Raw genomic sequence first — 16,022 nt, 5'->3', positions numbered from 1 at the left:
TCAAAGTTCATTGACTTCTGGATTAAGATACAAATGTGTTCATTAAAAAAATCCTACTGTATATGGATCAGATTCAGTTATAATTCTAAAGATTCAATTTTAATTCTAAATTTTATATGAAAGGCAAACAGCTACAGTGTCCAAAGCAATTTTGAAAAAGAAGAATAAAGTTAGAGGACTAACACCACCTGATTTCACTAAAAATCTTGTAATTAAGACAGGATAATACTGGCAAAGGGCAGACAGAAACATAGATTGATGGAACAGAATTGAGAGTCCAGAAATAGAAGAACAAACATGCTATCAATGGATTTTTTTAGCGATCCAAAGGCAATTTCATGGAGAAAAGATGGTCTTTTCAATACATAGGGCTGGAATTACCAGGTATCTATATGCAAAGAAAAAAACCTTCACCCATATCTCACATCATATATAAAAATTAACTCAAAATGGGTTGCAGACCTACATTTAAAACCTAAAACTATAAACTTCTAGGAGAAAATCTTTGTGACCTTGATTTAGGCAAATATTTTTAGATATGACACCATAGCATGATTTATGAAAGACAAAAATTGATAAATTAGACATCAAAATGAAAAACCGACAGAAAACATTTTGACTGAGGACAAACAAACAATCCTATTTTAAAATTCAGCAAAATATTTGAACAAAAAAATCCCCAAAGAAGATAAATGGGTGACAAATAAGCTTGTGAAAGGATTCTCAAAGCCATTTGACATCAGAAAAAGGCAAATTAAAACCACATGAGATATCATTATCTTATTATAATGGCTATTCCATTAGAATGGCTAAATTTTAAAACAAACTGCTAATATCATGTAATGCATGCTGAGAATGTGGAGGAAGTGGAAATCTCATACATTGCTGGTGGGAATGCAAAATTTCACAAACACTTTGGAAAGCAATTTGGCAGTTTTCTACAAAGTTAAATATGCATTACTATATGACCCAGCAATATGGGTGGTGGGGATGATAAAAATGACCTTAGGTCTAAAACAATGCCTTAAACTTCCATTTCTGGCAGTATGATAGGCTAGATACCATGAAAATCCTTAATAAACACAACTATACATATTGGATAAAATACAAAAATGTAAATGAATGCCTTGTCAGGAATGTAAGGGATTCTCAAAGGCCAAAAAGTAAAGGATAGAGAGATAACTGGATCATAAAGCAAACTGTTGTGTTGAGAGCCCCTTTCAAATGCAAATGTAAGTTTTGATTTTATAGCATTGCAGGATATTGGAGAAAGGAGGTAAAGTGTAGATTTTTCCAGGCTGAAGAAACTCATAGGTGACCTTGTATAACATTGGAAAGGCTACATTCTAAGTATAAGTGAAATAAATAGTATCTCTTTACTCCCTATACAACTTCAGCCTTAATACTGGATGGAGAAAACGATTTCCTCTGAGAATTCATAATCTTAAGATAGTTTCAATGTGTTTGCCACCTGAATTTATAAAACCCAGGTGGTCAAAAAACCTAAAGTTGACAATTTAGATTAAAGTAGGTCTGGTTTGATAGCCTTGTGCACCTGAAAGAATCAAATGAAAATTCCTTCTGAAACTCACCTTCAAACATGTCCTTAAATAATTTCCACAGAATAAAATTCTAGGGAAAACAAGCTTACGGTAAAAAAAAAAATCACATACATTTAAAGAAATAAAGCAACATAAACAAAAGACAGGAAAATCAAAAGACAACAGAACTTAACTCCTGAAGATTTCAGCTATTATAATTATCAGACATGGGATGGAAAATAAACATTGTTAATTTGCATATAACAATACAGGAGGGGAATGAAAATATAACTAAAGGGCAACAGAGTACAACATAAATTTGAAAGAGAGCCAAAGACAATGCTTAAAAGTGAAGAACATAACAATTAAAATTTAAAACACAGTGGGTAGATTTTAAAATAGATTAGACAGAGCTGAAGAAAGAATTAATGAAATGAATCAAAGAGATGAGAAAGTTACCTATACTGTAGTTCAGAGAGAAAACACATGGAAAATATGAAATATATTGATGTGTTCATATATGTGTGTTCTAGAATACCAGAAGATGACAGAGCGGGGAATGGAGAAGGGGCAAGAGGCAATATCGGAGAGTTAATAGCTGAGAATTTCCAGGATTGTAGAAAGACACTAATTGGAAAGTACAGAAATACCAATCAATCTTAAGCAAGAGAAACAAAAAGACATATATCTACACCTTGATTATTATTGTGAAACAACTGAACACCAAAGGTGAAAAATCAGTCATAGCAAACAGACTCAGAGAAATAAAAATTAGACTGATAGCTGACTCAGCAGCAACAATAAATCCCAGAAAGACTAGAATAATATCTTCTATGTGCTGAGAGAAAATAACTTTAAACACAGAGTTAGAACTTAAGGAAATTATCTTTCAAGACAGAGAGCTATAAAAAGATGAGAGTTATATAAAAATATGCCCAGCAAAAACAAAATTTGAGAGAGTTTGTCCCTAGAAACTCTCAATGAAGAAATCTGAATAATGTTCTCCAGAATAAATGAAAATAATCCCAGATAAAATGTCTCAGATGCAGGAGGAAAAAATGAGAAAAAAGGTAGTAAATTGATAGGTAAATCTAAACAGATGTTGACTATATAAAGCAATAACTATATTTTTGTGGGATCAAAAGAGGAGAGAAAAATAAGATACAGGACAATAGTATATACATTGAAAAAGGAATTTTTTTTTTTTTTTTTTTTTGAGACAGGGTCTTACTCTATCACACAGGCTGGTGTGCAGTGGCAGGATCTCGACTCAATGCAACCTCCACCTCCTGGGTTTAAGTGATTCTTATGCTTCAGCCTCCTGAGTATCTGGGATTACAGGTATGTGCCACCACTCCCAGCTAATTTTTGTATTTTTAGTAGAGACCATGTCTTGTCACATTGGCCAGGCTGGTCTTGAATTCCTGGCCTCAAGATCCGCCCGTCTCAGCGTCCCAAAGTGTTGGGATTACAGATGTGAGCCACGAGGTCTAGCTAAAAGGGAAATCTTGATGACTTTGCTTCCAATTACACTGAAAAAATGAGAGCAATTAGAAGATAACTGCTCACCCTACAACTATCCACCTATTGGGATCTCTACCCACATATTCTCTCTTCCCTAGGTGATGTGGTTTGGCTTTGTGTCCCCACCCAAATCTCATCTTGAACTGTAATATGCATGTGTCCAGGGAGGGAGGTGACTGGATCATGGGAGCAGTTTCCCCCATGCTGTTCTCATGTGAGTGAGTGATTTCTCACAAGATCTGATGGTTTTATAAGGGGCTCTTTCCCCTTTGATCTCCATCACTTCCCCTCCTGCCATCTTGTGAAGAAGGTGCCTGGTTCCCTTTCACCTTCCACTATGATTTTTAAAAATTAATTAATTTATTTATTTTATTATACTTTAAGTTCTAGGGTACATGTGCACAACGTGCAGGTTTGTTAAATAGGTATACATGTGCCATGTTGGTGTGCTGCACCCATTAACTCATCATTTACATTAGGTATATCTCCTAATACCATCCTGTCCCCTCTCCCCACACCCCACACCAGGCCCCAGTGTGTGATGTTCCCCAGCCTGTGTCCAAGTGTTCTCATTGTTCAATTCCCACCTATGAGTGAGAACATGCAGTGTTTGGTTTTCTGTCCTTGGGATAGTTTGCTCAGAATGATGGTTTCCAGCTTCATCCATGTCCCTACAAAGGACACGAACTCGTCCTTTTTTATGGCTGCATAGTATTCCATGGTGTATATGTGCCACATTTTCCCAATCCAGTCTGTCGTTGATGGACATTTGGGTTGGTTCCAAGTCTTTGCTATTGTGAATAGTGCTGCAATAAACATACATCGCATGTGTCTTTATAGCAGCATGATTTGTAATCCTTTGGGTATATACCCAGTAATGGGATGGCTTGTTCAAATGGTATTTCTAGTTCTAGATCCTTGAGGAATCACCAGACTGTCTTCCACAATGGTTGAACTAGTTTACAGTCCCACTAACAGTGTAGCAGTGTTCCTATTTCTCCACATCCTCTCCAGCACCTGTTGTTTCCTGACTTTTTAATGATCGCCATTCTAACTGACCTTCCCCCATGATTGTAAGTTTCCAGAGGCCTCCCCAGCCATGTGGAACTGTGAGTCAATTACATCTCTTTCCTTTATAAATTACGCAGTCTTGGGTAGGATCTTTATAGTAGTGTGAAAACAGACTAATACACCAGCTGACACTGAGGTTAGATTCCCCATGCTCCTTTCTAAAGCCAATTCCTCCACTTGTGCTCTAGATCCCAATACCTCTTGCCTACTCATGGAAAAACGGCAGCAATTCTTCCCTCTCACTTTACATCATCATGATTCCCCTTCTACATCTTCTAGATCATTCCCTCCAGCATAAAACATGCTGTTATTTCTTCTACCTTTAAAAAATCATCCTCTTTTCAACCATACTTCCTTTTCTAGATGCTGCCCTATTTCTCTACTCTCCTTTGCAGCAAAACTCCTTGGAAGGGTTGTTCTTTACTCTTTTTCAAGTTTAGGAAACTAAATCCAAGCCAAGTAAAAAGAAGGAACTAATAAAGATAAGAACTGAAATTGGTAAAATAGAAAACAAACACAATAGAAAGGATCCATAAAACAATGCCTAGTACATAATAGGCGGTTAATGAATACTTGTAAATTGCATGTTAAATAGTAATTCAGCAGACAGAACACTTTAAAATGTAAAGTTTATAAAGATTATTACCTGTTCTTCCTTTTACTGAAGAGGAATTTTTTAAGTCTCCACTAATACTGGTGACTGTAGCCATGTATTTTCGTCCAGGCACCAGGTCAGTAAAAGTGAATTCTTTGGCATCTTTGGAGAGTGACTTGTGGATCAGACGGAGGTCTCTGTCAGCTAGGGAAATGATGTATTCCTCCCATTCTGCTACAGGGGGCTGCCATATGATGCTCAGTGAGGTTTCATTGGCATGTTTGACACGAAGCTGGAGGACAGCCAGGGGGACTGAGGAAAAAGCAATGGAGACTTGGGTCACTGATGGACTCAGGCACATTCATAGAGTATACTTTTGAGAGCTCTTCTCTTCCATCCTTAAGAGTGTTTCAGTTCAACATTTGCTTTATGAATGTCTCTGAGTGTTAAAACAAAATCTTATCACAAAAAACTTTGTTCATGTATTGTAACCAGAAATACAGACTCAATTGGAAAACATCTTGCCAGAAGAGTCATTGATTTTTGACTACATAATACTTTGAGTTTCTTTTTATATGGATTCTGTAATACAAAAATATTTACTCCAATCTTGTCATTCCCAAAATCACAAAGAAGAGTTCCTGTTTGAGTATTTAGGTGGATCTAGGAGTATTTGTCACCCCCATAGGTTGAGGAGACCAAGTGCAACTTTCCCTCATTTCTGAGGTGGGGGACACTGATGTGTTCATGGAAGGGAGAGTTGGCTGGCAATAATAGCATCTAATTGAGGACTTGTCTCAAAATTGATTAATTTAAAAGGTTTTATTATTACAATTTCTAGGAGACATTAAGAATAAAGTGTTGGTCGGGCGCAGTGGCTCACGTCTGTAATCCCAGCACTTTGGGAGGCCGAGGCGGGTGGATCACTTGAGGTCAGGAGTTTGAGACCATCCTGGCCAATATGGCAAAACTCCATCTCTACTAAAAATACAAAAATTAGCCAGGCGTGGTGGCTCACATCTCTAGTCCCAGCTACTTGGGAAGCTGAGGCACGAGAATTGCTTGAATGCGGGAGGTGTAGGTTGCAGTGAGCTGAGATCATGCCACTGCACTCCAGTCTAGGCAACAGAGCAAGACTCCATCTCAAAAAAAAAAAAAAAAAAAAAAAAAAAAAAGGAATAAAGTGTTGCTGCCTTAAATTATGAAAGAATCAAGTATGAAAATTTTTATTGTAAATTTTGCATCCATAAATTTTCTATAAATCCATTCTAACTGAGTCCCTAACTCTGCATCTTCCTCCTTTGGTATAGAGAAATAATTTGATTATTTACATTGAGGCCTACTTCAAGTTACCTGAATAAGGTAAACTGGAGATAAAGTTTAAGAAAAGTTTGGGCTGGGTGCAGTGGCTCACGTCAGTAATCCTAGCACTTTGGGAGGTCGAGGTGGGTGGATCACCTGAGGTCAAGAGTTTGAGACCAGCCTGGCCAACATGATGAAACCCCGTCTCTACTAAAAATGCAAAATTAGCTAGGTGTGGTAGCGCATGCGTGTGATCCTAGCTACTTGGGAAGCTGAGGCAGGAGAATCGCTTAAACCTGGGAGGCGGAGGTTGCAGTGAGCCAAGATCACGCCATTGCCCTCTAGCCTGGGCAACAAGAGTGAAACTCTATCTCAAAAAAAAAAAAAAAACCCAAATGTTTGGCCTGGCGCCATGGCTCATGCCTGTGATCCTAGCACTTTGGGAGGCCAAGGTGGGTGGACTGCTTGAGGCCAGGAGTTTGAGACCAGCCTGGCCAACATGGTAAAATCCTGTCTTTACTAAAAATACAAAAATTAGCTGAGCATGGTGGCACATGCCTGTAATCCCAGATACTTGGGAGGCCAAGGTACAAGAATTACTTGAACCTGGGAGGTGGGGGTTGCAGCGAGCTGAGATTGTACCACTGCACTCCAGCCTAGGCCTGGGAGACACAGCAAGACTCTGTCTCAAAGAGTAAAAATAAAAAAATAAATAAAAGTTCTCCTGAGAATTATGCTGACATGCGGAGAGCTCCTAATGTTTTATGATCTTCATTTCCAAGTCATTTGAGTGATAAAATATTAGAGACGACATAGATGCTTGTCCTGTGAAATACTAAAAGTAGCTTAGTTTAAGCTGCTGTAGGTCTTTGATCATCATCCAGTGGACATTAATATTTGGAAGATGAAGAGATTACTGCAAGACACAGTTGTCAAGCGAAGTGGGTGTCATGATCTTTTCTTTGACATTCTTCTAAGAAGAACAGTGAATCCATGTAGTTATTTCCCTATTATCAGGCAAACTAAGAAGAAGGTATTGGAATTTCACTCTAAGTATCGAGCATTTCACATTACAAGGATTATCAAGGAAATGTTGAACTTGGAAGTGCAACTCTCTTCTTTGACAATATAAGTATTTGACAGTATGAGGATACTGAAACATGATTCTTGCTGTCATGATTATACTGCAAAGCTTTGGGCAGTTATAACCTCTTTGAGCCTGTTTTCTCATTTCAGTAGCCTTATTCTTCCCTTCCCTAAAATCCAAATATATCCCTCTCCACTTTAATCACTCTTCCTTGGTACCTGAAATCCCCACATTAGTCAGCATGAGGTCAAAGGCAATGGTTCCCTAATGCTGATCACTAGCAAAACGTTCTTCTTTTGTGGGAAGGATTGTCTTTATTTTTGGAATGTATCCATCCTACTCTTTTGGTGTTTAAAATGGCTTTCTTTCATGAAATAATGGAATTACTAGTGGAAGTGATTTTAAATGTTCTAATTTGACAAATTAGGTGTTAGAAACCCCACGTTAGTCTTAACGTCCTTAATATCTCAAATTCAGAAAACACGAGGGTATGATATTAGCTGTTACGGCAGTTACCTGGATTACCTGGGAGAGGGAACAAATTACTCTTCCATTGGTGTTAACACCTTCATATTTGCCTACCTGTCCGGCCTTGGCAACGCTCAGGATTCTTCAAATTTCCACTCTCAACAATGACTTCCACCTCATACTGTCTTCCCGGCACGAGCCCCATGTCATCCATGACATAGTGTGTTTCTTCCTTTCCCACAGTGATGTTGAGCAGCACTACAGAATCATTGAAGAGTAGGATCCGATACTGCTCCCAGTCTCCAGCAGGGGGCGACCAGCTCACTACAAGAGACCTCATCCAGCCATTACTGTTTGCCTCCAGGTTTGCAACTTTGTCTGGAACTAAATGGTGAAATGATGTCAAAAAGGAGATATTACAAACCAAAAGTAAGAATACTCATTTACTTTTCTTGGGCAGCAATAGATAGGAGACACAATATCTGCAGTTCAAAACATTTCTATCCCCTCTTGATGTCTGTGGATTGCAAATGAGGGGTTCTTTGAGACATTTGACACTCAAGAAGTGTCTGCCAAAATCATTTTAGTAATATCAGTAATGTAATCTTCTGTTACAGTGTTAATAATCTAGTGAAATGTGGCATCCTTTGGAAGAGATATTGGATGTCGTGATCATGAGGCATTTGTTTCTTTTTTCCAACTAAAAAGATTAATGTTCTTGCAAGATTAAGCTCTATTTTTTTTTTTTTTTTTTTTTTTTAATGCTTAAAAGCATTCAAGGTCTCTCTATAACCTACAGAATAAAATGTCAAGCCCTCTGCTTACATTTTTGGCTCTTTAAGTTCAGACCCCACATCCTTCCAGTCTTAACTAAGACTACTTTCTGCAGCCATCCTGTCTCCTTCCCTACCCTTTGGAAAGCTGGCCTCCAGTTGCATGTTTTGTAGACCTGCAAGTCTCCTGGGCTCTTCTGCCTCTGGGCCTTTGCTTATTTTGTCCCCTCCACCCCAAAAGCTCTTCCCTCTTTGTCACAAATGTTATATTTTTTAGGTCCTCATTAAAGACCATTTCTATTTCCTCCAAGTTGGTTTTATTTTTTTTGAGACAGGGTCACACTCTATTGCTAGGCTGGAGTGAAGTGATGCAATCATGGCTCAACCACAGGGCTCAAGCAATTCTCCCAGCTCAGCCTCCTGAGTAGCTAGGACCACAGGCACATGTCACCATGCCCAGCTAATTATTATTATTATTTTTTTTTGTAGAAACAAGGTCTCACTATGTTGCCGAGGCTGGTCTCAAACTCCTGGGCTCAAGCAACCCTCCACTTCGGCCTCCTAAAGTGCTGGGATTACAGGCATGAGCCACCGCGCCCTGCTCCCATTTCCTCCAAGTTTGTGCTGCTCTTATGAAAGAGAATTTTGTTCTCTTTCCTCTTTGACCATATAGCGTTTACTTCAGATCTCTAATAGCAGAGGGAATGGACTCTGGAATCAAATAGCCTAGTTTAAATTCTAGCTCCAGCACTTACTGAGTGGATAACTATGGACAAATTATTTGACCTCTTTGAATTATCCGTATAATGCTAATAATAACAGGACATCTCTCACAGTTTTGTTGTGAGAACTAAATGAAATAATGGGTGTAAATTATTTTGTCAGTGCCTGATACATGGAAATATCAATACAGTCACTATTATTAAAATGTACTATTTTTCTTTTTGTACATGTATGTATTCTACATCTGTGTGATTAAAATGAAACTTTTCTAAAGCAGAAGTTGGACAATTTTTTCTGTAAGGATCAGGTAGTAAATATTTCAGGTTTTGCAGGATACATATGGTTTCTGTCTCATCTTTTTCTTGTTTGTTTGCTTATTTGTTTGTACAACCCTTTAAACATGTAAAAACCACTCTTAGCTTGAGGGCTAAACAAAATCAGGCCACAGACCAGATTTGGCACCAGATGGGGTAGTTTGTTGGATCCTGCCTTAAAGGCAAGTAGCATGTCTTATTTGTTTTAACAATAGTACAGTAATTTACACATATAAGGCACTGGATAGATAAGTGTTTGAGGACATAAATTAATAAAATAATGTATGGAAAACATGGTTAAACGCTAACTGGTTCTCACTGTAAGAATGAGTCAGAAATGTTTTATATACTGGCATCAATGCTAATGCATTTATGCTACTTAAGTGATGTGACATGAAAAAGCATAAGACAGAAACAATATGCACATCATTCAGAAATCCAAACTCATTTGCCTAAGTGACTCAGACAAATGGGCCCTACCCCAGACACCTTCAGTTACATAGGCTCCACTTCTCAGACTGGGAAAGGAGTTTTCCTGCTAACTTATTTTGTCCTATTCTAAGGTGGATCAGAGAGTGATTTGAGCAACCAAGGAACATTCTGGAGCCCAAGACTCACATGTTCTGCCCACTGCCATCCTCTGAGCAGACAGTTCACCAGAGACACAGCTGACAGTAACTTGATAAAGTCGTCCAGGGGTTAACTCTTTAAAGTGAGTTTCAGTGACCCGAGGTGCTAATACTCTGGATTCTTTGATGGTCCCTTTATGAGAGAGGGTGATGTTGTAAGAGTCCACATTTCCAGGAGGTCTTTGCCACTTGACTTTTAGAGAGGTCAAACTGCCATCATTTGTCACCTTCAGATTTGAGACTTCCATGGGGGCTAATTAGGAAAGAACAGAAAAGAGACTCAGGATATCTCACCAGTCCTATGGGCAAATTTTGACCTGTAATTTTATTTCTGCAAGCCACATTCCTTGTGCTGGAGAAAACAAGCACTTTAACAGGCAAAAATTATCCTCTTCAGATGGTGAAAAAATAAAAGTAAAAAAAAAATTTAAAGAGGCAAAAATAATGCTGTAAAACCAAAGGTAGGCTATGTGCTTGGTGGCAAGGCCCAAATCTTGTCAGGCAGAAGCCTGGATTCTGGTTCAGACTGGGCCACTGGTCAGCTGGGAAACTCTGGACAGCTCTTTCTAGTTCACTGAACCTTACAGTGTTTCTTACTGGCAAATGAGGCTAGGTCAAAGCCCCACAATGGTCCTTCCCAATTCAGAAATTCTTTAAGTGGAAAGCACAAAGAGGTCTGTCATCTGCCTCATTTCTTATCGCCTTTATAGATTAATATTCAATAATATTGAGTACATAGTAAATATATTGATCAATTGATTAGTAATTACAAAATTTTATGTGATAAAACTAATTTTTATATTAAATCATGATAAAGTTAATGAGTTGTGTTACTACTTCATCAAAGGAAAATGATTAAAAAGGAGATACCCTTTTGTGAATACTTTTTTCTAGAATATAAATTAATGAAGCTTCCTTAAAAGAATGGGCGGCTGGAGCGGTGGCTCATGCCTATAATCCCAACACTTTGGGAGGCCAAGGTGGGTGAATCACCTGAGGTCAGGAGTTCCAAGACCAGCCTGGTCAACATGGTGAAACCCCGTCTCTACCAAAAATACAAAAATTAGCTGGGCGTGGTGGTGGGCGCTTGCAATCTTAGCTACTCAGGAAGCTGAGGCAAGAGGATCACTTGAACCCGGGAGGCCAAGGTTGCAGTGAGCCGAGATCGCACCCTTGCACTCCAGCCTAGGCAACAAGACTGAAACTCTGTCTCAAACACAAAACAAAACAAAAGAATGGGCATAGCACTCTGATTTTGCATAAGGCAGTTAGGAATGCAATTTGCTCTTGATGTACATAAATAACTTTTAAGATATACAGAACATTTTTGGCCAGGAATATCTACATATATTTGAGGTGTGCTATAAAAGGTACATAAATGTACTGGTATCCTCAAATATCTTTCCCACCAGCCTCCTATAGTTCCAGAAACTAATGTCTAAGGCACCGCATATACTAGAGTTTCTCTAAAAATTAGATAACTTACCAAGAGAGGAGATTTAATTCACACATTAGACTTGCTAGAAGGATTAGACTCTACTAAAATGTAAGCTCCATGAGGGCAAAGACTTTGTCTCTCTTGGATGTTATATCAGCAATGCCCAGCATCTAGCCTATATTCAGTAACTATTGGCTGAATGAAAGTTTGTGTAAATTACTCATTAACACTTAGCATAGATTCATTTATTAGTCTAGGGTAGGCTGTGGGAATAGGTCCTGTAGTATTGGGTCCCAGGTCATGTGGTTAGATAGAAAATTTTGGACATGACTGTCACACAGGAGTAGGGCTATGTATAGCATGGAGAAAGTAATTCTGGTTCTCTGTGAGTGATGTCATAAAGACAGTGGATCCCTGGTTAAGAAAAGGAAGAAGGAATCCTTAGCAAGGAGACGGAGTATTAAAAAGAGAAGAAGAGAAACTAGGTCCATATCAGTAATTAACTTTGCCTACTTCAAAATGTTGCCAAGGGCTAGCCTAAACTTTAGAATAAAAGAGAATCCTTCTTTTTCTGAGTACAAAAGTGGATATTGGTCTTCTATACCTTATAAGAATTTCCATTTGTCCTATATTACTGTTATTCAAATAATAAACTTGATTTATTAAACATCCCCTTGAATTCGCTTTCTTCTTCTTTAGCTAGCTAGGGAGAACTTACCTGTCCTGACTAGTTTCCACTTGTAGTTTTGCAGCCCTGCAGCCTCAGTCACAACAGTGAGGTTGTAGAGGTAGCCAGGGGTCAGCCCGTTAAAAGTATAGGAAGTAGCTTGTCTGTCCACAACACTGCCATGAACTAGGATCCCTTTATCCATTAGCATCAGCCGGTATCGTTCCACATTCCCAGAACCATGGGACCAGGAAACCAGGAGAGAATTGGCTTTTGTGGAAATACCAATATCTTTCACTGGAGATGGCACTAGTGAGATAAAATGCATGTCCAAATGTCATTCATAATTCCCTTATAGGAGACATATACATTTAATTAGAAGTCACACATTCATCTTAACTTGGTAATAGCATTAATAAATAACAGGATTCTGGAAATTTCACTGGAACTTTGATTAGTACTGTTTTCAAAGTCTGCAGCCTGAAGTTACATCATAATTTACTTGTCTATCTCCCCCACTTCATAGGTATTAAGGTAGCTTTTGCCAATGAAATATATAACACTGCACAGCAGTAAGTGGAAAAGAGAAAGGAAAGAACTATAGAAGATGAAAAATGGAGAGGGAGATTTTAAAAAGAGAGAAAATGTGGCACATATACACCATGGAATACTAGGCAGCCATAAAAAGGATGAGTTCATGTCCTTTGCAGGGACATGGATGACTCTGGAAACCATCATTCTTAGCAAACTAACACAGGAACAGAAAACCAAACACTGCATGTTCTCACTCATAAGTGGGAGCTGAACAATGAGAACACATGGACACAGGGAAGGGAACATCACACACCGGGACCTGTTGGGGGGTTGGGGGGATAGGGAAGGGACAGCATTAGGAAAAATACCTAATGTAGATGACGGGTTGATGGGTGCAGCAAACTACCGTGGCATGTGTACACCTGCACGTTCTGCACATGTATCCCAGAACTTAAAGTATAAATATCCCAGAAATTAAAGTATAATTAAAAAAAAATTAAAAAGAGAGAAAATGAGGGGAGAGCGAATGACATGAAAGACATGTACTTTATGGAAGGAGGTAGTGATGTGCCGTGTGTATCATAATATGTGGGTGCACAGATGGCTTATTCTTCACCTCATCGAAGAAACAAATACTTGTTTCAAACATAGGAATATTTAGGAAACTTTATGACTTGATGTTATAAGAAGAGTATACAAAGAATAAAAACATCTAAAAAATAAGTTTTATGGCACAAACTCAGAAAATGGGGCAGAAAGTCTTGTTGCTTTGATTTGAGTTAGAAGAGCCATTAGGGAGTATCTCTTCCAAATTGGAGAAAACTCCAATTCCAGGGAAGTCCCATGACTTCTTCAAAACCATTCAGCAAGTGACCAGCATAGCCACGCATGCTATTTTCAGTCCAGTCTGTCCACTGTATCCCACAAGCTCCTTTTAAAAATTTAACTAATTGCTAATTAATTAATTTTGCTCTGGAGTAGCAATCTTACTCCTATTCCTTGAATAGTATAACTTGGAAAGTATCCTATGAACTACTCAGCTATAAATAAACAGGTCTTACCTGTTGATCCATTGGTATAAACTGAAGAAGAACGTTTTCCTCCAGAAACAGCTGTGATGGTAATATTGTATTTACTACCAGCAGTGAGATTGAAAAAAGTGTATTTGTTCCATGAAGTACTTTCTTGAATTTGAACCCCCTGTATCTTTTGGTTATTTTCATCAAATAATTGCACCTCATATGAGGTGACTTTTCCGGGAGAAGGAGTCCACCAAACGTGCAAGCTGGTTGAAGTAGTCTTCTCTTTGCTGACTCCAAACCTAGCAGGAGGTAAAGGATCTGCAAGGCAAATACAAAAAAAAAAAAGAACATGGCTTGAAGACTTTTGCAAATAACTGTTTATTTTACTGCAGTCCAGATTCATTTTTCTTAAAAATCTGTTATTTGTGAAATAAAGTGGCATTTTGCTTCACTTCCAAACCTACCCTTTCACTTTCTTAAAAAAAAACAAAACATTTAGCTACTAGTCATATGAATTCCTTTTTCTACGAAAACTTTTTTGTTGTTGTTGTTAAGGTAGCTCTGATCTTGAAAGTTCAAGCAAAGTTATATTTTCTTTGGCTTGCGGTTTAGCAAAGTTTTCAAACATTGACAAACATCCAGGTTATGCCTGGATAAATACTGAAGATCTCAACAGAAAATGCAGATATTAAGAAATAATTTGAAATATACACTGAACTTCTTTCTAGGTTGTAGATTGTTGGTGTCTAGTATACGTAACTTTGGGTGGTTTTTTAGATATTAGACAACCACAAAAGATACAGATCTGATTATAAACCTAGGATAGGTTTGCTTACCAAAATGGATTCTCCCACTAGCTGGGACTCCCTATATCCCTAGACTTTTTTTTTTTTTTTTTTTTTTTTTTTTTAGATGGAGCATTGCTCTTGTAGCACAGGCTGGAGTACAGTGGCACGATCTCGGCTCACTGCAACCTCCGCCTCCTGGGCTCAAGTGATTCTCCTGCCTCAGCCTCCCTAGTAGCTGGGATTATAGGCACACGCCACTGCGTCTGGCTAATTTTTTTTTGTATTTTTAGTAGAGACACGGTTTCACCATGTTGGTCAGGCTCGTCTCGACTTCCTGACTTCAGGTGATCTGCCTGCCTCGGCCTCCCAAAGTGCTGGGATTAGAGGCATGAGCCACCGCACCTGGCCCCCTATATCCCTAGATTTTTAACATCTCAATTTTGGGGCACTTTGATGCTGCCGGAGCACCCAGAGTATGTGGGAATGGGCAAATCTTGCACCCAACTGTTCATCTTATTTCAACTCTCAAAGCCAAGGATCAGTTTGAGAAGTCCTGCTTTGCCTGTGGTTGAATCTCCACCATTGAACTTGAATAGAATGAAAAGCATATCTGGGTTAGGAACTAAGTCAACAATATTTAGTGAGCAGCCATTCTTTTGGTACAGCGGGGAGTAAAGTCTAAGAAATAAGGGGCTGCCCCTACCCTGAGTGCTGAGAGTAGATTATTGTGAGACATCTTTAGGAGAAATTTTCAGAAATCCAACATGGTTCTTGGTCTAGAAAGTGGGATCAAGATATTGGAGACCAATATTGAAGGGTCAGGACAGATATTACAATGGCATGGCTATAGAAACTTCACTACTTCCTGGTAGACCATGTTGTGTTCACAATACAACACCAGGAATTCTAGACCTTAATTAGAAAATATAACCTTCTTATATGTCTTAAGATGATGTTCACCTGCAATTAACATATAAAAAAGAAATAAGATAGCCTTACTCTATATTCAAAAGGCAGTTATAAACAGACAACTCATAAGACTATGTATGGCTGACCAATAGATACCACAGGCTTAATAGAGCCTATGAAATCTAATGTTTCTATGTTGTATGCTATGATTTATATAAGTATCTCATACTGTAAAATTATATATGCCACATTTATAACATCGATAATTAATAATAACATAAATTTTAGCTGACAAGCAAGCTGAGGCAGCAGTAACTAAGACAAACATTAACAGAGTGCCCGAAACACAGGTGAGCTTGGAAGACAAGGTTGCATGGTTCAACCACAGCACAGCCCTTTGGTTCACCCGAAGAACATATGTTCTAGAGTTTGACAGCCTGGGCTTGAATTGGGCTCTCCTATTTGTAGCTGTGTGCTTTGGGCAATTCCTTAACCTCCCTGTGCCTCAGTTTCTTCATTTATGCAATCCTGATAATAAATAATATCTTTTTAGTAAAGTTGTTATGAAGATTAAATTGAATACTATATAAAAAGTACTTAGAACTGTGTCTGGCATGTAGTAAGTGCTCAATGTTAG

The 16,022-nt window shown here is 38.4% G+C and overlaps 1 protein-coding gene across 3 annotated transcripts in view; it reads right to left on the bottom strand.

Moving 5' to 3' along the window:
• Window positions 1–16,022, bottom strand: part of LOC105473481 (protein tyrosine phosphatase receptor type B) — a 121,668-nt gene that overhangs the window by 65,593 nt on the left and 40,053 nt on the right. For all 3 annotated transcript variants that reach the window (XM_071071443.1, XM_071071444.1, XM_071071445.1), the window contains 5 exons: window positions 13,728–14,006; window positions 12,184–12,441; window positions 10,017–10,280; window positions 7,703–7,972; window positions 4,783–5,043 (listed from right to left, as the gene is read on the bottom strand). In XM_071071443.1, the coding sequence (XP_070927544.1) occupies window positions 4,783–5,043; window positions 7,703–7,972; window positions 10,017–10,280; window positions 12,184–12,441; window positions 13,728–14,006 (1,332 nt within the window). The remainder of the gene's footprint in view (window positions 1–4,782; window positions 5,044–7,702; window positions 7,973–10,016; window positions 10,281–12,183; window positions 12,442–13,727; window positions 14,007–16,022) is intronic.

Source organism: Macaca nemestrina, chromosome 10, assembly GCF_043159975.1.
Source record: "Macaca nemestrina isolate mMacNem1 chromosome 10, mMacNem.hap1, whole genome shotgun sequence".
NCBI lineage: Eukaryota > Metazoa > Chordata > Mammalia > Primates > Cercopithecidae > Macaca > Macaca nemestrina.
Note: the sequence above shows the minus strand (reverse complement) of the source record. Positions and strands in the feature narration are given on the sequence as shown.